Source organism: Vombatus ursinus, unplaced genomic scaffold, assembly GCF_900497805.2.
Source record: "Vombatus ursinus unplaced genomic scaffold, bare-nosed wombat genome assembly UNPS02010394.1, whole genome shotgun sequence".
NCBI classification, from domain to species: domain Eukaryota; kingdom Metazoa; phylum Chordata; class Mammalia; order Diprotodontia; family Vombatidae; genus Vombatus; species Vombatus ursinus.
In genome coordinates, this window is record NW_020950172.1 from 383,711 (window position 1) to 406,007 (window position 22,297).

The following is a 22,297-nucleotide window of genomic DNA, read 5'->3' on the forward strand; positions in this document are numbered from 1 at the left end:
GAGCTTAGAACAGGGCAGGTCAGAGCTGGGAAAGAGCTTAGAACAGGGCAGGTCAGAACTCGATGAAATTTCAGCACATAGAAAATCAAAGCTTATGGCAGGACAACTGAGCAGTGCCCTGCCCCCCTGCCTTGCAGATGGGGATTTGAGTAAATCTCTGAGCAGATTACCCCTGCCATGGGATGATCTTTTCTGGGATTTTGGATCCAGAGCAGGGAAGGCAGCTCAACATTGAGTGGTGCCCTTTCTCTGCTCTCCTTAGGGACCTGTTTGCCCCATCCCCACCCCCACCTCACTGCCTTGGTGATCTCTTAGCTCTGGGTTTATCCAGATGGACACTTCCTCTCACTCCAAGAAGGCTTATCCCTTTTCCAGGCCAGAAGCAATGCCGATATGGGGGTCGTTCCAGCTTTGGGGTGCATCAGGAGGTAGTTAGAGTAAGTCACTGACTTTGTGTATGACTTTCAGCGAGATCCTTCCCATCTCTGGGCCTCAGTTTCCTCCTCAGTCAGATGGGAGTTAGGACTCATTGATCTCGGACAGCCTTTCCCACCATTCCAAATGCAACATTTATTAAACTCCTTCTATGTGGCAGAGTTTTTGTCTCTGGATTGCCAGTTCTTAGCCTTTGGTCTATACCAGAGCCCCCTGAGGACCACAGGCCCCATCCTCCCTTGGGAGTGGCTTGCTGGCTCCCAAATCACTTTGTGCAGAGGGGGAGGGAGGCGCTGACAGCATAGCATCCCACATGACAGTGCCTGCATCAGCAAAGGGCTGTAGAGAGGCTGAGCAGCTGGGCCCCAAGGGAGAATGACCCTCCTAGATTCGGAGAGAGGGAAGACCAGCAGGGAAAACAGCCCCAGTCCCAGGCTGAGGCCTGAGAAACCCTCTTGTCCCAACCCAAGAGAAGGGGCTGGCACCAGGTCACAGAAGGTCAGAACCGGCTTTGAATGCACCCTTCAGCCCCTTGGCCCAGAGCTATTCCCAGTGTACCCAGTGGGCTGTGCAAAGTTCTAATCAGGAATATTTGTGCCATCAGGCTGGTGGCCCGCTGCTCAGCACCCTGCGTGGGGATGCCCATGGAGATGGGTCCCAACCAGGAATTCTCTCAGGACAGTAAGGAAACCCCCTCTACCCACACAGGTCAGACCCACTCTGCAAGTCAGGGTCTTAGGGGGAGCTGAGGGGACCTGCCAAGGGTCACACAGTGGGCGTGCAGCAGAGGTACACTTGCACCCAGGTCTTCCTTAGGCAGTTAGGGGGTGCCATAGTACACAGAGCACTGGGTCTGGAGTCAGGAAGCCCCAAGTTCAAAGCCAGCCTCAGATTCTTCCTAGCTGTGTGACCCTGGGCAGATCATTTCACCTCTGTCGCCTCAGTTCCCTCATCTGTAAAATGGGGATAATAACAGCATCTACCTCCCAGGATTATCGTGAGGAACAAATGAGATCCCATTTGTAAAGCACTTTGCCAGCTTTTAAGTGTTATACAAATGTTCACTATTATTACTGTTGTTACAATTAGTAATAACTCTGAGATTGGCTCTCTCTCTGCCATACTATGACTGGGGACTGAGGGAGGCCTCCAGAGTGTTGGGTGGGTCACCCACAAAGGATTTATCCAAGGTCTGCAGGGGCAGGGTCTCCACCGGTAGGAGGAGGACCTTCCCCAATAAAGTCACGCCACTTTGGGAGTATCTCTCGACTTTTGTGACATTCCGGCAAATGAAGGCATCACGGCCCCCTTTCACCATCTATGTCCTACCTTGGGCTCCCCAGTTGATGATTAGGCCGGTGTGGTTATTAGTCAATGTGAAGCACGCTGAGCTCTGCTGACGTCCTATGGCTCTTCAGAACCCAGAACGTGTGACCTTGTCACAGTCATTCCCTTGGTGGGTTAGGTCACTTTCTTGGCAATGCGGGGCCCAGCTTCCTCCTCACCCCAGTCACGGTGTCAGGGATGCAGTGGCTGTCCCAGAAGCCCTGCTGGGCCTCAGCATCCTTCTTGGCCAGCGACCAGCAGTGGGGTGGGCAGGGAGGTGTGGCCATCCCCCTCACTCCAGGTATCTTTTTCTCCCAGGCCTCCGCTCCGAGGGCCTTTTCCGTCGGTCAGCCAATGTTCAGACAGTCAAAGAGATCCAGAGACTGTATAACCAAGGTGAGTATCCCTCCCCTCTCATCCTCAGTGAACACAATCCAAGCCATGTGACAGTAGCGGGATGGCTGGAGAGGCTGGCCAAAAGAAGCCCCATCATCACCATCATCAGATGGCCCTTAAGGGGAAGAGAGACGACACTGTGCTTAGCCTCAGAGGGCAGAACCAGACCCGTCTGGTGGAAGGGACACAGAGGCAGATCTGGGCACTGCAAAGTGGTGGCAAGTGTCGCATGAGATGATGAGTTCCCTTGCTAAAAGTGGTTGGTCAGTCAACATGTGTGGGTGGTGAGAAGTGGTCAGACAGGTGGGAGGAGAACCGGGAGAAAGTCACGTCATGAAAACCCGGAGGAGAGAGTACTCGGGAGGAGAAGAGGAGATGCACCGTGCCGCTCCCAGAAGACAGCTCTTGTAGGATAAGCACTGAGGGAAAAGCCATCCTATTTTGTAATTATGACATCGTTGGTAACTTGGGAGAGGATGATTTCCTTTCAGTGATGATGGTGGGAACCAGGTTACAGAGGGCTGAAGAGTGAGTGAGGGCAGAGGAGGAGGAGGCAGTGAATAGACAGAAATTTCACAAAGTTTGACAGAAAAGGAAGAGAGATGTGTGTGATACAGCTTGAAGGGATGGGAGGGCTTGTTGCTTTGTTTTTTAAAGGATGGGGGAACCTGGGCCATTTTGTAGGCTGCAGATAGGGGACCAGGAGATAGGGAACAAAAGAAAGGTCAGAGGCCGTGTGGTTAGGAGTCAGAAGCTGAGGACGGCGTGGGGTCAGACTGGCCGACCCTGGACGATGGAGGAGGAGGAGAAACTAGTGCAGAGATAATGGCATTCAACCAAGGTGACCAGGGCTGTCTACGCTAGACCCAGCTGGGCGACCATTCAGGCTCCGACACCAGGTGAAGAGCGATTGAGAGTCGTCATTGATGTTACTTGTGAAGTGACCCCGCGTAGGATGGCGGCACGGGGGCTGGTGAGGATGGCCGTGATGGGAGGAGCCGTCCTGGGTGCCTTTGATGATGTACTCACCTCACTGGGGGATTTGGCCTCTTTGGTCCTACAGGAAAGCCCGTGAATTTCGATGACTACGGTGATATCCACATCCCAGCCGTCATCCTGAAGACATTCCTTCGAGAGCTGCCACAGCCGCTGCTGACTTTCGAAGTGTATGAACAGATCCTGGCAATCATCAGTGAGTGCTTCCTGGGGGGCAGCCCCAGGTGGGCGTCAGTCACATCTGGGCCAGCTGGGCTGGCACACCTGGCCCCTGCCTGCCTTACCCTGTGGCCCGGGGACTCCAGGCACACCCGAACCCTGCCTGCCTCAGCCTATGTCCTGGGGACTCCGAGCACATCTCAGGAGTCACGCTGGGTGTTCTCTGGACTCCTGGCTGCAGCTTTTGCCTTTGATTGGCTAACTGTTAAGTTCCCTCCCCCCACCTCCGAGTGTGTTTCCTCCAGGCTGACTCTCCCTCTTCCCTCCTCTGTGGACTCGCGGGTGCCCAGGTCTCCACCTCCTCACCCCTCGCTGGGCCCTGGGGACGCAGAGGCAGAAGGGAGGCTGATGTTGCTCTCAGGAGACATCAGTCAGATCTGGGAATCAGCAAATGCACAGACGAGTAAACAGATGTGAACTCCATACAAAGCGAGGCGGTGGGGTGCTGGCCATCATCCTCAGCATCTGCCCTAGCCTGTCTTGGCCTCCCTGATTCCAAGGCCAGGGCCTTTGGCAAGGACCCCCCATGTCAACAGGATTCAAAGAGGAGGAGGAAAGATGGGATTGGGTAGAGATTTCAGATCCAGCAAACTGAGGCGGGTGAAGATTAAAGAGGAGCTCTCACTTGTCCTGTGAGCCTAGGGCTGTTTTCCTGGCCCTTCTTCCATCCTCTGCTAAAGGAACCTCAGCTGACTGGCTTAGATCCTGCCTTTGCCAATCACTAGCTATGTGACCCTGGGCCTCGGTAACTTCATCTGTAAAATGGGGGTGGGATCTTCTTTTGAGCCACTTCCAAGGACTAGCATAAGGATCTAGAAAACATGAGTGGAGGAAACGCCCTGGGGAGACTGTGGAGTGCTGCGGGTGCCTGTGTGAGTTACTGTCCGGGGCACAGACATTGTGTCTGAGTCCTGCTGCTTCTGGCATCATCAATGACCAGGCTTTGTGCCTGCCTGGCCCACATAGCATTTAATAAGAGCTCATTGACTGACTTCTTGACCACCCTTGTCCCTCCAGGTGTGGAGAGCAGCCTTCGAGTGACCCGCTGCAAAGAGATTGTCGGGGGCCTTCCAGAACACAATTATGCTGTTCTCAAATACCTCATGGGCTTCCTACACCTGGTGAGTAGAGGGCAGTGAGGAGGCCTGGCCAGAACAAAGACCAGATAGGCAAAGCTGAGACATCCTGGTAACATTTTTTGTAACATCTGCTGGGTAGCAGAAACAACATGGGGTTAGAAGGGAAGGAGGGGGGAGAGAGGAAGGGAGAGAGAGGAGGAGGGGAGGAGGGGAGGAGGAGAGGAGAGGAGAGGGAAGGGGAGGAGGAGAGGAGAAGAAAAGAGGAGAGGAGGAAGACACGGGGAGACAACAAACAGTCTGTCTCCATCACTGCCTTACCCACCATCCCTTAGCAGGAACTTGGCAATAACTTCTCCGAAAAAGGAACACTGAGCTTTCCCCTGCCTCCCCCAGCCCTCTCTCATTCTCTTCCCCCCCCCATTTCCTCTTTTCTTTTCTTGCCTTTTCATTCCTCCTCATCTACCTCTTCTTTCTTCCCCATCACTCTCTGCCCTCCCTCCTTCTTTCTTTCCCTCTCTGTCTCTTAGGTTTCTTCTACAGTTCACCTTTGCCTCTCCTGTTATATGCAAGGCATCTTTCTGTCTCTCTGTCTGTCTCTCTGTGTGTCTGTCTCTCTGTCCCTGTTTCTGTCTCTATCTCTCTGTCTCTCTCTCTGTCCCTGTTTCTGTCTCTATCTCTCTGTCTGTCTCTCTCTGTCCCTGTTTTTGTCTCTATCTCTCTGTATGTCTGTTTCTCTGTCCCTTTCCTGGTGTTCTCTTCCTCTTCCTTTCCCTCTCCTCCTCCCCTTTCTGTTGCCAGAAGCCATGGCTTCTTCAGCATTGTTGGCCTGGTATGCATTCTGGGGGCTCACACTTCACCAGTGCCTTCCCAGCTGTCTAAGTCTCAGATGGGGACTCAGGGGACCCTTGGAGTAAGAAGTCTGATGTGCAAGGCCCTTGTCTTAGCAAAGAGATATAACCCAATTCAGTGCAGGCCTATCTACAGGGAGCTTCCAATCTAAAATTGGGGTGGGGGACAACAGACTGCACTGAGCATGCTTGGCACTGGGTGAGCTGGGCCAGGGCGGGCTTCTTGGCAGAAATGGATTTTGAACAGGTTTGGAAGGGAGTGAATTTTCCTGGGTGAAGGAGGCCTGAACCTTTGCAGACAGCACACCATGACCTCATCTGTGCTCTTTCCCAGGTATCTCAGGAGTGCATCTTTAACAAAATGACAGGCTCCAACCTGGCCTGTGTCTTTGGGCTGAACTTAATCTGGCCATCCAATGGAGCCTCATCTCTCAACGCACTGGTGCCTCTCAACCTGTTCACAGAGCTGATGATTGATTTCTATGAGAACATCTTCAGCTCTCGGGTGGTACCATGTGGGATCTCACCATAGACTACATGAGGAAACACTTGGAGTCAGTGGTCCCTGAGCTCCCTTCTAGCTCCATTATCATGGTCCAAATTTAAAGGCCCTTCCAATCTCTGCGGTTCTATGTTCTAGGTCCTGTGTTCTCTCTTCTAAGGCCCCTCCCAGCTCTGATGTTCCATGTTCTAGGGCCCCATTCAATTTTAACATTCTATGTTCCAGTGTTCTGTGTTCTAACATTTCTCCCAGTTCAGATGTTACATGCATCTATAGAACATCATGTCCTCTCCTTGGTGAAATATCATCTGAGCCTTCTTGAAGTAGATGGATTATCCCGTGCAAAACTCTGGTACTTTTCCTGATCACATCCCATTCACACCATAAGACCAGCCATATTGGAAAATAGATATTGAAAGGTTGGGCCACATTTCCAACCTGTACATAAGTTACTGTGCTCATTGTTTATAATCATGTCAGCTTTCTGTCTGTTTAAAAAACCACCAAAAGGATTAAATGTCTTAAGGATTTAATGTTTCATATTTAATCTCTGGGAAAGTCTCCTGGCTGCCTCGAAAGCTGCCTGGTGCTTAGGATCTGCAGTGACTTCAGTGAAGGGGAGATATGGAAAGACAGAGATTGAAGACCTCCGAGGCCTGCTAGAGCCTTGTCCATGGGCAGTAGACTTCACCCCTGACCCATAGCTTCCTCCTCTCCAAAATGGGTTGAGGAACGCCCAGCATCCCCATCTTCCTATCCCATTGGGTAGTTGTGAAGACCAAGTAACAGAGAAGATGTCAAATACTTTATGACTCCAACACTTGCTTTGGGCTTGGTCACTGTTGTTTCCCTGAAACACAACAGAGTATCGTAGAATGAACTTGGGACTAGGGGGTGGGGTCAGGAGATCTAGTTTCAAGCCCTGGCTTTGCCACAATTCACTGGCTGAATGACCTTGGGCAAGTCTCTTCCCTTCTGTCCAGTGAGATGTTTGGATCAGATGATCACAAAGGTCCTGTATAACTCTGAACTCCTGGGTTACATGTTCTCTGCTATTTGCTGAGAGCCAATACCCCTCAGTAAATACTCAATAAAAGTCAAAACTGACTTTTACATAACACTTTAAAGTTTGAGCAGCACTTTATAGGCAGTATTTCCTTTCCATGGTGCCTGCCACACAGTAGGTGCTTAATAATTGCTCATTAAGTGGTGGATTGATCCTCACAAAGTCTTGATAAGTACCTGGAGTATTATTATTCCCATTTTACAGAGAAAGAGACTGAGTTTTAGAGAAGTTCAGTGATTTATCCATTTGTCATGCAGCTAATAAGGGCTGGAGGTGGAATTCCCACCTGGTTTTCCTGACTCAAATACAGTGTTCTGTCTATTTTTCCATGCTACCACCCAAGTCACTTAGACAATTCTATGAGTCAGAGGTTAGAAAAGAGAGTGTTCTGGGCATGGGAACTGGCTCTTGCAAAGTCATGACGGGAGCAAAGATTTCAAGAGGAAGGAAATTTAGTGAAAAACCCCACATGATGCCCTTTGACCCAGCAATAGTACTACCAGGTCTGTATCCCAAAGAGTTCAAAGAAAAGGACCCACGTGTGCAAATATATTTCGAGCAGCTCTTTTTGTGTTGGCAAATAATTAGAAAGTGAAGGGATGCCCATCAACTGGGGAATGACCTCACAAGTTGTGGTATATGATTGTGATGGTATAAGAAATGACAAGCGGGATGGTTTCAGAAAAACCTAGGGAGACTCATGTGAACTGATGCAAAGTGAAGTGAGCAGAATCAGATCATTGTGCACAGTAACAGCAACATTGTAGCAATGATCAACTGTGAAGGACTTAGCTATTCTCAGCAACATAACGATCCAAGACAATTCCAAATGACCCATAATGAAAAATACTATCCACCTCCAGGGAGAGGCAGATGAGTTTTGAAAGCATATTGAAGCAGGCTTTTAAACTTTATTTTTCTTGCCTTTTTTTTCCTTATATTTTTCATGGTTTCACATGTATAATTGATACCCTATTGCTTGCCTTCTCAAGGGATGGAGGAGGGGCAATTGCAAGGGAGTGAATTTGGAGCTCAAATATTTAAAAAAATGAGTGATAAAAATAATTTTAAAAAAACTAGCCCAGAAGTCAACACTAGAAGAATGAATTCTGAACCTCAGAGACATTTTGAAGTTCTGATCAAATCTTACAAGCAAGTAACTGAGCCAATACCTAATGAACTATAATCTCCTAATGATTGGAGCTCCAAAAAGCACAAACCGACCATTGAACCCCAGGGGTTCAAATGAGAAGTGAAACCCATAAGTGAAGAAGTTAGGAGGCAATCAACGTCATAGAGGTTTGAACTCCCAATGGACAACAAACTCAATGAGCAAATTAGGAGGAAAAGGGGATCTGCAATGAGGAGTTCCGAAAAGAAATAAGAAAAGATGCACAAATCTGAACAACGGAACTGGAGGCAGTGTGGCCGAGAGGAAGCAGAAGGAGCCAGTTCCAAGAATGTCAGTTCTCTCTACAAACTAAAACCACTGCCCTTGAGAACAGGGCATGCAGGCACAGCTTAGGCATCACAAGGCTCCCAGAAGAACGTGAAATCAAAAACTGGAGAATCCTCATTCAGGAAGGAATGCAAGAAAATTCCCCAGAACTTGTGTCTGAATACAGAAAACAAAGCTTCAGTTGAAAGAATCCAGATTGCCTCCAGGAGGGGAAAGATGCTTCAAACTCCACGACAGGAGAGTTTAAACTGAATGATTCTAGTGATGAGCAGATTCTGTAAGCAGTGAGGAAAAAGACCTTCAAGTTTAAAGGAAAGGAAATTCAAATAAGACAAGATGATTCCAGCAGTTTGTTTACTTAGATTGTAAGCTCCCTTGAAGGCAAGGACTGCCTTGGGAGAGTTTAGCACAATTCCTGGCACATAGTAGGTACTTAATAAACCTTTATTGATTCACTGATGGCACCACACTCATGAAAACCCTTAGAAGGGAGTGTAAAGGAACTCAAGTTGTGCCCCAAATGACCCTCCCTTCGAACCTGCACCTGACCACCAATGAGAAGAGATGCTAGTCAATGGGTGCAAGACATCTGCGGCATGGGGGTTGGGGAGGAGGAGGAGAATTGTTCAGTTCACACCACCCCAAATCCCAGAAACCCAAGAAGAGTCAGTGAGAACAATTACCCAGGAAATAATAAGCAATGGTTTCTTGCAATGTCATGCCTGGTTTTGGGGGGTTGGCTTTGAATCAGTTTTCAGGGAGTTCTGTCACTTTTGTAGCCTTCATCTCAATCCTGGGGAGGGAGCCCTCAGACTTGGTGCACTCTCCACAGAGCGACTCCCCAAGTTCACTTCCAAGTGTGGCTCGCTGAGGAATAGCGGAGTCCGAATCTCTTCTACTGCCAGACTGTGGCTTGGGACCTGGTTGCTCACTGCCACTGCCTGATTTCTAGAAAATCCTGGCATAGATCTCAGCTCCAGAACATCTGGCAGCTCACTCTCCTGAAGTTTGGAAGCTCACAGGATTGTAGCCATAGGCAGTCTCCAGCAAAAGGCAGGAAAGAACAGAAGAGACAGAGACAGAGAAAGAGACACGCACAGAGAGACAGATGGGGTGGGGGGTGAGGAGATAAGGGGGAGAAAGAGAGAGGGGGAGGGGAGAGAAGAGAGGGGGCATCAGTGGGGCCGTGTGCTCCTAGGCCACTCAGTGGCCCCAGTCAGGATGGAAAGACTTGAGTATCTCTTCTCAAAATGGGCTCAGCTCCCACCTCCTCACTTGAACATAGCCAGGTTGGATTTGGGTCTAATGATTTAAAATATCTTTGCTTTACCTATTTTCCATGTGAGATATTTTTGAAAGCAGGCAACCTTATATTTTCTTTTCTTTTGGTTTTTTTTTCAGTCTTTTGATTTTATTTTATTTCCTGCTGTCTTGTGGAGTCTTTGATTTCTCTTTGATATATCCAAGTTTGGGGGGAATCTGTTGCTCAGATAAAGTTTTGCCACTTTCTCTTCTAAGTCATTGGTTTAGTTTCTATTTAATTTTTTCGTCTCGTGCTTTAGTCCTTCAAGGAGTCACATAGTTGTGGGAAATGCATCATTTCTTTTGAGTCTTTTCATGTAGTTCTGGGGTCACTCCTGCTCTCCAAGCTGGATTTTGGGGACCTTCTGGATCTATTAGAATTCTTTGTAGAGATCAGCATCTTCGTCTGTTGGCTTCTCTCTGCTGCCATGACTCTTAGTAATAGGGCTGGGCTCTGCCCCCTGCTGTGCTTTCGGGTGTGAAAGCCAGTCCCATCTGGACTCAGCCTGAGTCACCTCAGTTACTTGTCTGCCCTCCACTTCCCTGGGTATTTCTATGCCAGGAGCCCTGGTTTTCAATTTAAGGTCCCTGAACCTTTGAGTTCCAACACATTGGCTCTCCAGGGATGGTGTTTCAGGAGAGAGCTCCAGAGACTTAGGGGTCCCTCAGCCTAGGTCTGCCAGCATTGCTCCTGGTCACTTCCCAAGTCCCTGCTCTAGACTTCTAGCTGCCCTGGTACTGTCTTGGGGGAGCTCTCCACACTTGCTGCTTCTTGATACAGACACCCAAAGACTGCATGTGTCTCAGCCCATTTCTGGTCGCTCTGGGAGGCTTCCTTCTGCCTTGCTGCCTGAGTGCAGGCACCTCTCTGCTGCTGCTCCCCCTTTCCTATTGCCAATGGCCTTCTGGCTGATTTTTTGTGACTTTCTGGGGTAGATGAGGTCACAACCATCTTGATAGCTGTCTTCCCTAGCATCCCTCTAATATGTCGCAGGATCCCTGCCATCCCTTCAGGCTCCAAATTCTTTGGTTCTCAGAACCCATTAAAAACCGATGGCAGCCCTTGCACAGCCCCCACTCACGAGGGAGTACATGAAGGCCCAGGGAAAGAGATTTGCTGACGGTCACGCAGCCAGTAAGTAGCAGAGCCAGGAATCAGTGTCATCTCCTTGGTTCCAAACCCTGTGCTCCTTCCTGGTGCCACCCAGGGGCCCCGAGGAAGTAGTTCTGACCTCCAGTGCTGGCCAGTGTCCGAGTAGCTGGGCCAGCTGATGCTCTCTGGAAACAGAGGGAATGCTTCATGGTCACCTGCAAACACCCTTTGTTAGTTTAGGAACCTGCAGCTTTCTCCCCTGACCAGCAGCTCAGAACAATAGTGCGACTGTTTCAGGGTTCAGCCTCAAGGAGGGGGAAATGCGGGGCGGCAATGAATACTGGTTTTCCAAAGAGTTGGGAGCTGTGAATGCCAGAGTGAACAATAACATTCCGGCGAAGCTCATGCATTATGCAGGAGGGGCTGTGGGGAAATGCGGGTGCGGGGAGGTGTCCCTGAGATGTCCCCTACTGCTCCTTTGATCACCATCTCTCCACACAAACAATAACTGCAGAATGCAGCGTTTGTGCTGGGCGCCCTAGTGAACTCTTCCCTCTTCTCAAAGAACACATTTTGGCTCATTTCCATGGCAAAAAGAAAGTGTCTGTGGAGATGAACCCCAGCAATGCACACATAGACCCATGGCCACACACATATGGATGTGTGCAAAGCAGATTTCAGCTTAAAATAATGAAGCGCTGTCCAGAAATAACGGCAGCGCATCTGATGGGCGAGACATACTGCGGAGATGCCTTTGAAGACACAAAGGGAGCTTGAAATTGAGATTCCTCCAAAGATGAGGCCAATTGCCCAGAGCCTGGACCTGCTTGTCTGAAGAGGGTCTGACCTCAGCCTCCTGGACCTGGGAGTTCTGCTTACCAACTCTAATGATGATAATAGCAACATTTATATAGCACTTACTATGTGCCAGACACTTTATGAATATTATCACAGTTGATCCTCACAGCCACCCTGGGAGATAGGTTCTATTATTATCCCTATTTTACAAATGGGGAAACCGAGGCAGGCAGAGGTTAAGTGACTTACTAGGGTCACACAGTGAATAAGTGTCTGAGGCTGGATTTTAACTCAGGTCCTCCAGACTCCAGGCCCAGCACTCTATCCACTGTGCCACCAAGACCTTGCTCTCCAGAAACTGAGCTTGTTTGCACAGGCAGCTTGGGTGTAGAACAGGTTCGCTCTCTTCCATCCTGGATTTTGGAGATCATCTTGCCTTCTTCCTATTTCATAGATGAGGAAACCAAGGCCCAGAGGAGGGAAGAGAATTGGCCAGTAGTGATGGCAGCTGAGGAGGAGGAAGTGGAAGAGCTTCCAGAACAGGCCAGGACCACAGTCCAGGGTTCCCATGGCCAGGTGTCGTCAGGGCTTTAGGGGAGGAGAGATTCAGCAAGGCAAAGGCACCCGCCAGCCTGGGGCCAGCAGCAGCTACAAAGTCTTCCTGGAAACAATGCCAGTCCCTGGACCGAGAGCAGAATTTGAGTCCCTGGTGATTGCCACCCCAGCCCCGGGAGCCTGCTGAGGCAGAATGCGGGACCACGTGATCTCAGTGACATTAAGAAAGGCTAACTGAGGCCTGGGACTGAGACTCTGCATTGCAGCTGACCTCCTCCCCCAAGTAATTGGGTCCTGCTCTTTGTGGGAGAGCCACAGGGCCATCATGGGGAGGCTCCTCTCCTCTTATCTCTTTGTGGGTCTGGGGACACAGTGAGAATTTAGGTTCAAAGGTCCTGGGCTCAAGTCCCAGAGGGTGGTGTGGTATAGTTGAAAGAACAATGGAAGTATAACCCAAAGCCCTGGGCATCTTGTGTTTGGGTTATGGAAGAGAAAGCCCTGAAGCCAACTTAGCTTCACACTGTCTCAGGTCACACTGCCTGTGGCCAGACCAGACCATCCTTTCTGTGGGAGAATAAAGGCGGAGAACGTAAACTAGAGAGAATGGGGGAGTGTGGACATCCCAGCTGGGATGGTCCGGGGCTGTCCTCGGCATTGCTGGGCATCATCCTGGCTGGTGGGGCGTCAGCTGAAGCCCGGACCCACACAGTGTCCAAAGAGGGAGTTGTAGCAGGAGCAGATCCAAGGTTTAGCCCCATGCATGTCAAGCTGCTTCCAGACTGAGCTCGACACCCCAACCCTAGAGACACTGGTCATCTGCCTCTCACTTTCTCCTTCTCTCCGTATAATCCTCTCTCACCCCTTAATTTTATTCTGCAGATATCACCCCTTCATCTTAAACTCACCCTGTGCCCTCTATCTATCTATCTATCTTTCTATCTATACATACATACATATAATTTTTTCCCTCCAGCTACTCTAATACTGGCAAAGGTCTCATGAGTTACAAATATCGTCTTTCCATGCAGAATGTAAACAGTTCAACCTTAATAAGTCTCTTATGACAGTGATCATCTGGGGCCCTTCATGGGACACATTCCCTCCACCATCCATAGAACGAGTAGGCCATTTTACAGCTGGTTTGTCCAACATCATACAGCTTGTAAGGACCCAGAATTAACTAGGTCACAGCTCCAAGTCCAAGCAGAATTGGAATGCACCATACCCCAGTGGTTTGTGGGTATGCAGCTAACCAGTTCCCCACCCAGTCCAAGGTAGACTAACCCAGTGGGGGAAACGCACCAGGAATTTCACACACTTACTGGGACCAGGGAGCTTCCCACACAGGCAAGCTCAATGCACCCTCAGCTCTCTTTTGTGATCCTGGAGTCCAAAGACCTGGATTCCAATTCTCTCTCAACCTCCCTTTCCTTCATGGGTCAGATGAGGCTATCAATCACTCGTGCTGTGCCCACCTCCCAGAGCTGCTGGGAGGAAGTACCTGAACAAACATGAGTTCTCTAGAAACATCAGAGACTGTTTGTACATGGCGGACAGACTGTCTCAAAGGCTGTCTCCCAGCCTGGAACATTCTCCCTTCTCCCCTGCATTCCTTCAAGACCCAGCTAATGTCCCACCTTCTTCAAGAAGTCTTTCTCAGTCCTCTTAATCCTAGCACCTTCCCTCCGAGACCAGCCCTAGTTTATTCCATACATCTCTTGCTTGTACATAATTATTTCACGTTCCCTCCCCAAATAGACTGGGAGCTCCTGGGGAACAGGGGCTGCTTGTTTTTTGCCTTTTTTTTTTGCATCTGTAGTCCTTAGCACAGTGACTGGCACACAGTGAATGCTTAATAAATGCTAGCTGGTGGACTCTTCTCCTGGTATATTAATTTGATGACTGTTGAGTGGGAAGAGATGCAGCAGAGAGCCACCAGCAGGAAATAATCTGTGGTAGTCTGGTCATGAAGTAAGAAGGGCCTTTGCCAGGACCTGCAGTGAGAGGAGGGGAGAGAGCCTATAGCAGAGACATCATGAAGGTAGAAAGGTCAGAACTCAGCAACTGACTGGATGTGAAGGGTGAGAGGGAGCCGGGAGGGAGCTGGGTCCCTGGGGGGCATCCTGGGAGGATGGTGATGCCCTCCCCAGGAATAGGAAAGGGAGGAAGAGGGCAGGGTTTGGAAGAAAGAGTAAGGAGCTGGTTTGGACTACAGGACTACAGGGCATCTGCTTTGACAAGTGGAGGTCAGCAGGGAGATCAGGGTGGCATGGATAGCTTTGAGACTCATCAGTGCAGGCTTAATATTGAGTCCCATTGGAGCCGATAAGATGACCAAATGAAGTAGCACAGAGGGAGGAGAGAAGAGGGCCAGGAGAGTCCTCCCAGACACCCACAGTTAGAAGGCATGGTCTGGATGACAATCCAGTAAGGGAGACAGAGGAGGAGTGGTCAGGTACGGAGGAGGAGAACGAGGAGGGAGCAATGCCAGGAAAATGTGGGGGGCAGAGGCTGATCCAGAGTCCGAGGCTGCAGAGAAGTCAAGAAGAATGAAGCTGGAGAAAAAGCCATTGGATTGGGCAAGTAGGAGGCTCAGTCCAGCCAGCCCCTTCATTTTACAGATGAAGAAACTGAGGCCCAGAGAGGTCACTACAAACACCAGAGGAGGCGATGGAGGCCCATACAGGAAGATCATTCCCCAAGTGAGAAGCCAGGACAGAACTAACCCCGCACATCCGAGTTGGAAGGACCCTTGGGGCCGCCAAATCCAACCACCTCACTGAGAGTGGATAAATGGCTGCCCGGAGCCCCAGAGGGGGTGCGCACAGAAGATGAGACCACCCAGCTTCCTCTTATTATGGAGCCACAAACTGGGAGCCAGGGACACTACGGGAATCCAGGCTTCCCTCCCTGGCCAGGCTCCTTCCAACATGCGGGGCCTAGGAACCCTAGGACCAGCAGAATGCATCTACCCCAGGGCGGCTAACTGCTCAAGAAACCAGGATCATTTCAGAGCAACAGGACACGAAAGCACGGAAATGGGCTGATGATGGCCGGCTAGTCTGCTGCCCAGCTCTGCTAGAGGCCAGAGACCAGACAACGTCCAACGGGCCTAGCGGGCCGGGTCCCCAAGCTGCCCACCGGATCCCGGAGCTGCTCAGAATGTCCCACGCTCTAAGCTAACAGGAGCCAGGCCTTCGGGCAGGAGAGTCACCAGGTGAACAGGAGAGGTGACAGGCCAGACTTAGGAGAGAGGGCAGGGAATGCCCAGTGTCCCAGGCCTCTGGCATGCCCTTGTCCAATCCCCTCATTTTACAGTGGAAGAAAGTGAGAGGGGAAGGGACCTCCCCAAGGTCACACAACCAGTGTGGGGCAGAGCTGGGAAATGGGTCCAACCTCTTCCTAGGGATGGGATGGGGAGGGAGATGAGAGTTGAAATGGGAATGCCTGGAAGACTTGGTTAGTTCCATAGAGAGAGGTCAGAGAGCAAGCCCAGGATGGCAGGGAAGCCGGGGGGGAGAAGCACTGACCTGGACCCAGGCTGCCCTGCAGGATCCAGCCACCAGGAAAGAAAAGGCACAAACACACAGCACGGTTTGATTGGAGAATAGCTGCTGAAAGGGCCAGACCCTTGAACTACTTGTGGACAGCAGCCAGGATGCTGGGCCTGCAGTCAGGAAAGACGCGAGTTCAAGTCCTGCCTCAGACACTTCCTAGCTGTGTGACCCTGGGCAAGTCACTTCACTTCTGTCTGCCTCAACTTCCTCACCTGAATAATGGGGGTGATAATAACAGCATTGACTTCACAGGGCCAAATGAGATAAAGAGCTCTGCTGCCAACCTTAAAGCACATCAGCATTTGCTCTTTGTCTTGCACTGCCTGAGGCCACCCAGGTGGTGAATAGTAGACCCTGGATCTGCCCCCAGGTGCTCTGACTCCAAGCCTAGCGCCTTCCCACTGTGCTAAACTGCCTGTAGGGGAGGGGTCCCTTCCAGGACCGAGTCTATGACCCTGCGAGTCACACTGAATCACAGAACCTGCAGAGAGTTCACAGAAGGCGCCTGTGCCCGAAAGCTGCCCTCCAGCAGGGTTGCCCTGTGCTCAGCTTGGCCTCAGAGGGCGGAGCTGGTAACAACTGAGGGAAGTCACTGGCAGATTTCGAATGGATGTAGGAAGTCCCTCTGCTAGTCAGAGCTAGCCCTGAAGGGAGGGAGGGGGCTGTCTCCTGAGGAAACAGAGCCTCCCTGAAGGTAAGCCTGAGGTCCCACAGCTGGCTTTCAGCGGCTTCAGGCTCAGAACCCACACCTCCAGGCAGGGTCTGATGCTCCCCTTCCCGTTCCTTGGAGGGACCTTATACCAGACCTCCAAAGGTCCCTGCCAGCCCTTCTCCAGGAGAGAACGTGGCAGCCTTTCAGCTCTGGGCTGAGTGGGTGCTGCACCAGGCTGATGCGGGCACATAGACCACAAAGCACCAAGGCTCAGGGAAGCCCCAGAGCTCACCTCAGCTGCTGCTGCTCCTGGGATCCAGCAGGTCCCAGGACAGGGGCCTGCCAGGCATCCCAGTTGCCCCAGATCCTGCGATGGTGCTGCGTGGGCACCAGCCTCTCCTTTCTGAGGCTCCCTGGAGGCCCCAAGTAAAGGCTGGGGGAGCCCAGGCTGCACCTGAGTTGTAAATCAGCATCATAGACTTAGAACCAACAAGAACCCTAAACAGAGGTCAACCAATTACTTCCTTTCATTTTATCTAACATCAATCTCATTGATGCTGCTCAACACCAGTTATTTCAAGACGCACCCTTCTTTTCCTGCCTTCAAAACTGGACCCTCCCCATGTTAAAGCAAGGGGCAGCTAGGTGGCCCAGGGGCTAGGGTGCCAGGCCTGGAGCCGGGAAGACCAGAGTTCAAATCTAGCCTGATATCCTTCCTAGGTAAGTCATTTAACCTGTCTGCCTCACTGAGGATAATCACAGCACTTACTTCCCAGGGTTGTGAGGATCAAATGAGAAATTGTCAAGAGCTTAACACAGTGCCTGGCACTTAGTAGGTGCCACCTACATGTTAGCTGCTGCTTCATTGATTATTATCTCTTAGGGCCTGGGGAGAGGCTTGGTTCTTCCTCACTGGAGGACTTCCCTCACAGGGTGAAGGGATGTCTGATCAGTGAGGGGATGGACAGAATGATGCCTGATGTCTCTTTCAGCTCTGTGGGTCTGAGCTTTTAGGAACAGAAGTAGAATCAGGCAGTGTCAAGGATGCAGACCTTGGCAATAAGTCAGAGTTGGCCAGACCCTTAGGGCGTGTTTGTGCCTTGTATCTCAGGTGGCTTCCCAGTGAAGGGGGGGGGAGGTTTGGAGTGCTCTTAGATGCACAGAGGCACCCCAAGATCTTGGGGAAAAGCCCAAATCATGGCACGGATCTGTCTGAATGAATTCAACTCAGATCTTCTTCCAGCCAGAGAAAAAGTTTATTAAAGATAAGCATATAGGCCAGACTCCAAAAGAACCCAAACATCAGTGATCTAAATAGGGTTCAAGGTGGTCAGGTGACGCTCACAAGAAAGAGCAGCGTGAGGCAGTCTAGAAAGCTCAGCGTCTGAGTGGGAGCTGGGGCTAAGGTGGTCAGGCCAGGTGACGCCCGTTAACGGGCGGGCATGAGGTCTCATCCTCTAGGGGCATGAGAAATTCCCAGCTTCTGAGTGGGGGCTTGGGTGGATAGGCCATGTGATGCCCTTAGGATGGGCAGGCTTGAGGGGTCTCAGCTTCTAAGCTCGAGAACAGCTCAGCATCAGAATGGGGGAAAGGTGAGCCTTTAGTACAGACTGATTGGGGAGGGGCCAAGCAGCTTGGAGTGATGGGAGGAGGGGTCCAAGGAGTGGCCAAGCAGTTTGGGGTGAGGGGAGGAGGGGTCTAGGGAGATCTGGATGGGGGTGGCCAGCAAGCTGGGGTGAAAGGCGCCTAGCTAGGATTAAGGGTGGGAATGGCCAGGAAGGCAAAACAATGGGAAAGCCAGTTGATGGGGGAGGTGGACCATTTGGAAAAGGGTCCAGGTCAGAATTCCCCTTTGGAATGTCTGAGTGATTTGAACAGACAATGAGAATAGATTATGAAGGGAGCTGGAAGGGGAAGTTTGCTTTCAAAGGGAAATAAGGCAGTTTCTAAAACCTGAAGGGTTTCCTGGGACCAGTAAACAAAACTGAAGCCAGGTTCTTTTTGTCACAGAGAGATAAGTGAGTCCACGAGGAATCTAAAAGTTTTAAGGTTTTTCTGGGAATTGCAGGTAAACCTCATCACCAGCACAATCTGGCACCCAAGACTCACAGGGGCACCCAGGGGAAGCCTCCCAGGATCCTCAGAGCTCTGCCATCAAGAGAGCTCAGCTGGCTTTCTTGTGCCCCATGCATCTGTCTCGTGAATAGAGCTGACCATGGCTGCTTGGGAGCCAGGCTCTCCCTGCTTTTAGCTCGTGCCTCAGACAGCTTCATAGGAAGCAAAGTGCAAGCCTTTCTTGAGGCTGCTGGGTGCACCTGCTACCTTCCTGTGCCTCCACTCAGTTGTCCTGTCTCCCAAGAGTATCGACAGCAAGAAAGACGGACCCATGATCCTATTTCAGCTCTCCCTCTCGTTCCCGCTTCTTCTTTCCTTCTTCCCTGGGGCTGGCTCGGCCATGCCCTGCTCCACAACACCATGGCTGGGAGAGCCAGAAACCACCAGGAGCCTCTGAAATTGTCAATCGAGTTTAATGCATCATAAAGAATTAAAACTACAGAAGCATATTTAAGACAAACACTTTTTTTCCTCTATGTGTACTATCCACAGGACAGTCCCCTTTTGCAAAACCAAACCAAAGCGGAAAAATGAAAATGAAAACCAAAGCCTACATATGACCAGTCCCAGGACGCAGCACCAGTGGCACCAGTCGCCACCTGTGGCCCGCCTTCTAATGTTCCCATCAGATCCACCCCAAGAAGAAAGAAAATACCGTGAAACTGGAACCAAAGTTCCCACTGCAAGCCCCCTTGTGATGCATATAAATATTGGCATACGATCACCAACAATAATGATGGCATTTCTTTAATCCACTTTGTTCGTCAATAAAAGAATATAAAAATCTTGTTCAATCCAGTGTTGTGTATTAAAATAGATCTGTATCATACGTTCTGCACAGTTTCTCCCGGAATGGTGAAAATGGCTGCAGGGCCCATGGGCTGTCTTCAGCTGGCGGGTTAATGAAGACCAAGCCCCTGGCTGGTGGCGCCTGGGAGCGGCTCATGGGATATGGCACCATGGGATCTTCGGATGTGGCAGACCCTTGTCCCACAACCCGTCCAGAGGCCATGTGGAACATCTGAGTGGGTGGACATGACAAGGATTGGCAACAGCCAGGCAGACGCTGGTGAGTCCCAGGTTCATCTCAACGTTGGCCTCAGGAGGTCCCAGGGCTGATCCGTGGACTCTCAGCAGTACTTGCTTGTGAAACACTCGGAGGCTGGAGGGTTTTCTCATGAATGTTCTTGCCACTATGACGTTTAATGGCCAAAGGACTCAGGGCTTGCAGACCCTTGAAATGTCCCAACCCAGTCCTCCTCCTCTTCCTCCTCCCTGATCCGCCCCACCCCCCCAACCTTAGAAAGAGTCTCTGGATCCCTCCAATGGGATCGCCTCTCTCCCCCAGAGGCAGGCCAACCTTTATCCTGGGCCAGAGCAGCCTTGGCCCTGCAGGGAAAGAGCAGCGATTTTTTTTTCCTTCACATTAAATATCTTTGCAATAAAAACACAGTACAAAAATGTAAAAGTATTTTTTGGCATAGTGTCCATACTGGCAAGAAACGGAAAAAATGGAATATTTATTGGCTCTTTCAAAGGAAAAACAACAACCCCCCCCCCAAGGCTCCAACCCCAAAGTCAAATGATTGAAAGCCTCAAATCCTGCCGAAAAGCTCCAATGTCTGGTCTATGCTCCATCACGCCCCCAAACGCCAGGAGAAAAATACATCAGTAGCAAAAGAAGTCAAAGGGACCTGCAAAAGTGAAGGGTCGACTGTCAAAGCTGGCTCAGCGCTCCGGAAGGTTCTCCCAGAGAGCTCTCAGTATTCCACCAGAAAGGCTGTGTGTGTGGGCGGGGGGGCTAGCTTCGACTTCCCTTTGGAATACAGACCTGTTCTCTCCAGCAGAATCCTGATGGAAGGCTGACCGTGCATGTGGAGGGGGGAGCTGATGTCCAAACTAGAATCCCTACCAGCCTCAACACCCTCTCATGACCACCCTGAGTCAAGGGGCACGACTCCCTGGCAATGGGCCCCGGCTTCCCAACTTCCCTTCCCCCAGATGGCTCTAAAACCTACCCCTAACTTTGCTAATTATCATCACCTAAGTCTTGTACTTTAGATTCTCCCTTCCCAAAGGCGTCAAGATGTCTGCTCACCCCAGCAGAGGATCATCCCTTCTTCTCTCCCATGCTCTCTACTTTCTTTGTGTCTACTCCTTCCTTCCCTTCATCCCTCTTGCTTTCACTCCTTTTCTTCTCCTTTCTCTCTTGCCCCTCATCCACCTTCCCTCCTTTCTTTCCTTCTCTTTCTTCATTTGAAATTCATCAGGACATCTTGACCAGTGGGCAGTGTGACCTGAGTGACCAGAGGCCCACCCAGAAGCTGGCCTCTTAGAAGGGGGACACAGGCAGGGGGGTCTGTGAAGGCTTCCCGATGCCCACTTCCCAGTGCTCCTCACCCCATGGGGTCCACTCCTTGCTGGGCCTCAGTTGTTCCCCTGGGCCTGCTGGAGGGCTGTGTGCATGGCCATGGTGGCAGAGGTGGCAGCTGGCTTGATCCAAGGCACAGCCAGCAGCGAGGAGGCAGAGGCGGTGGCGGTGGTCATGGTGACCTGAAGCATCTGCTCGTTCTGTATCAGCCGGAGGAGAACCCGGAGCCGCTCCAGGGATGACTGGGCTCCCTTCCGCTGGGTGAGCAGGCTGGTCTTGAGCTCCAGGCATTTCTGGAAGGGAGCAGAGAGAGGTTGAAGATGTCACCCTTCTGCCCCCAAGTCTAGCCCCTGTAGGATGGAGCTTGGAGATCTTCCCTCGTCTGAAGGCAAGGAGACACTGGCAGGAATTATGGTCTGGACACTGGCAGAGGCAGCACCCCCTACCCTACCTGGAAAGGACTGCAGGAGGGGAGGGAGATTAAAGTTTGGGGTCCCGCTTCGTTGCTTACTTGTGCCGTCTCTGTGTCTACCTGGGCAAGTCAGTTAACCAACCTGTGCTTCTATTTCCTCATCAGTGGAATAGAGACTAATTTGCATATGATGCCCCTCCCCCATTACTGTAGGGAAAGCCTTTTGTAAACCTGAAGGAGCGCTAGCAACAGGACCATTAAACCATTTGCAGGGTTCAGAAGCAGGGTGGGTGCCCGGACATACCGAGGTCAGCAGAAGGCTAGAAATGACCTCGACAGACTGCCAGGGTGGGGAGACTCATTCAGATAGATTCAACTTAGATACAGATCAGCCCACGGAGCAGGCTTTCACTGTGCCAGACGGAAAGTCCAGCACTTGCCCAGATAAGGGACGGGATTGGGCTCGATGGCATTTCTTGGGAAGATCTCGGGTTTATTAGTGGACTGGGGGCTTAACAGAAAAGTAAAAAAAAACCTCCTGCCATCAGCAGCAATGTTCCAGGCACCTCAGTGTTTATAGCCAACCCTCTGCCTCCATCTTTGGAAACGTTTACTGAATCATGAACCTGTCTTGGATAAACTTTGGGTCTGCCCCAAGCGGGGCTCTGTATACAGTGGATGCTCAATCAATATCAGGTGAATGACTCCTTTCTTGTATCTGTAATAAATCCCCTAATTAGGCAGAAAAGTCCCCGAGGGCAGGAAGCATGTGCTACCTAAACCTTCTGCATCCCCTAGCACTATACATAGGGATGTCACATGTGCTTGCTGAATGGATGAGTGTTGAAGAGAGAGCCCAAGTTTTCCAAATGGGATCCCTCTGGCTAGTGTCCACCAGTAAGAGTAAGAGCCTGGCCTTGGCTGGGCTTGTGAGGCAGAGCTGGGCTGGCCTAGGCTGAGTGGGCCGTGCTGGGCTGAGCCACTCTGGGCCAGGCTGAGCTGGGCTGGGCAGGACTGAGCTCAGCTGGTCTGAGCCAGGCTATGCTGGGCTGTTGCTGGGCTGAGCCACTCTGGGCCAGGCTGAGCTGGGCTGGGCAGGTCTGGGCTGAGCTGGTC

The 22,297-nt window shown here is 51.0% G+C and overlaps 2 protein-coding genes across 6 annotated transcripts in view; one reads left to right on the forward strand and one right to left on the reverse strand.

The window, feature by feature from the left end:
* The window catches only part of ARHGAP8 (Rho GTPase activating protein 8), a 31,048-nt gene extending 24,714 nt beyond the window's left edge, over window positions 1-6,334 (forward strand). For 4 of the 5 annotated variants that reach the window (XM_027854272.1, XM_027854271.1, XM_027854274.1 and 1 more), the window contains 4 exons: window positions 2,080-2,157; window positions 3,221-3,349; window positions 4,390-4,493; window positions 5,634-6,334. In XM_027854272.1, the coding sequence (XP_027710073.1) occupies window positions 2,080-2,157; window positions 3,221-3,349; window positions 4,390-4,493; window positions 5,634-5,831 (509 nt within the window). In that variant the 3' untranslated portion in view covers window positions 5,832-6,334. The remainder of the gene's footprint in view (window positions 1-2,079; window positions 2,158-3,220; window positions 3,350-4,389; window positions 4,494-5,633) is intronic. The other variant, XM_027854273.1, reaches the window with a different exon arrangement.
* A 12,569-nt stretch (window positions 6,335-18,903) lies between these two features.
* The window catches only part of PHF21B (PHD finger protein 21B), a 137,720-nt gene continuing 134,326 nt past the window's right edge, over window positions 18,904-22,297 (reverse strand). The window contains exons 13-14 of the mRNA XM_027854354.1: window positions 20,799-21,062; window positions 18,904-20,092 (exon numbers count right to left, since the gene is read on the reverse strand). Of these exons, the coding sequence (XP_027710155.1) occupies window positions 20,826-21,062 (237 nt within the window). The 3' untranslated portion in view covers window positions 18,904-20,092; window positions 20,799-20,825. The remainder of the gene's footprint in view (window positions 20,093-20,798; window positions 21,063-22,297) is intronic.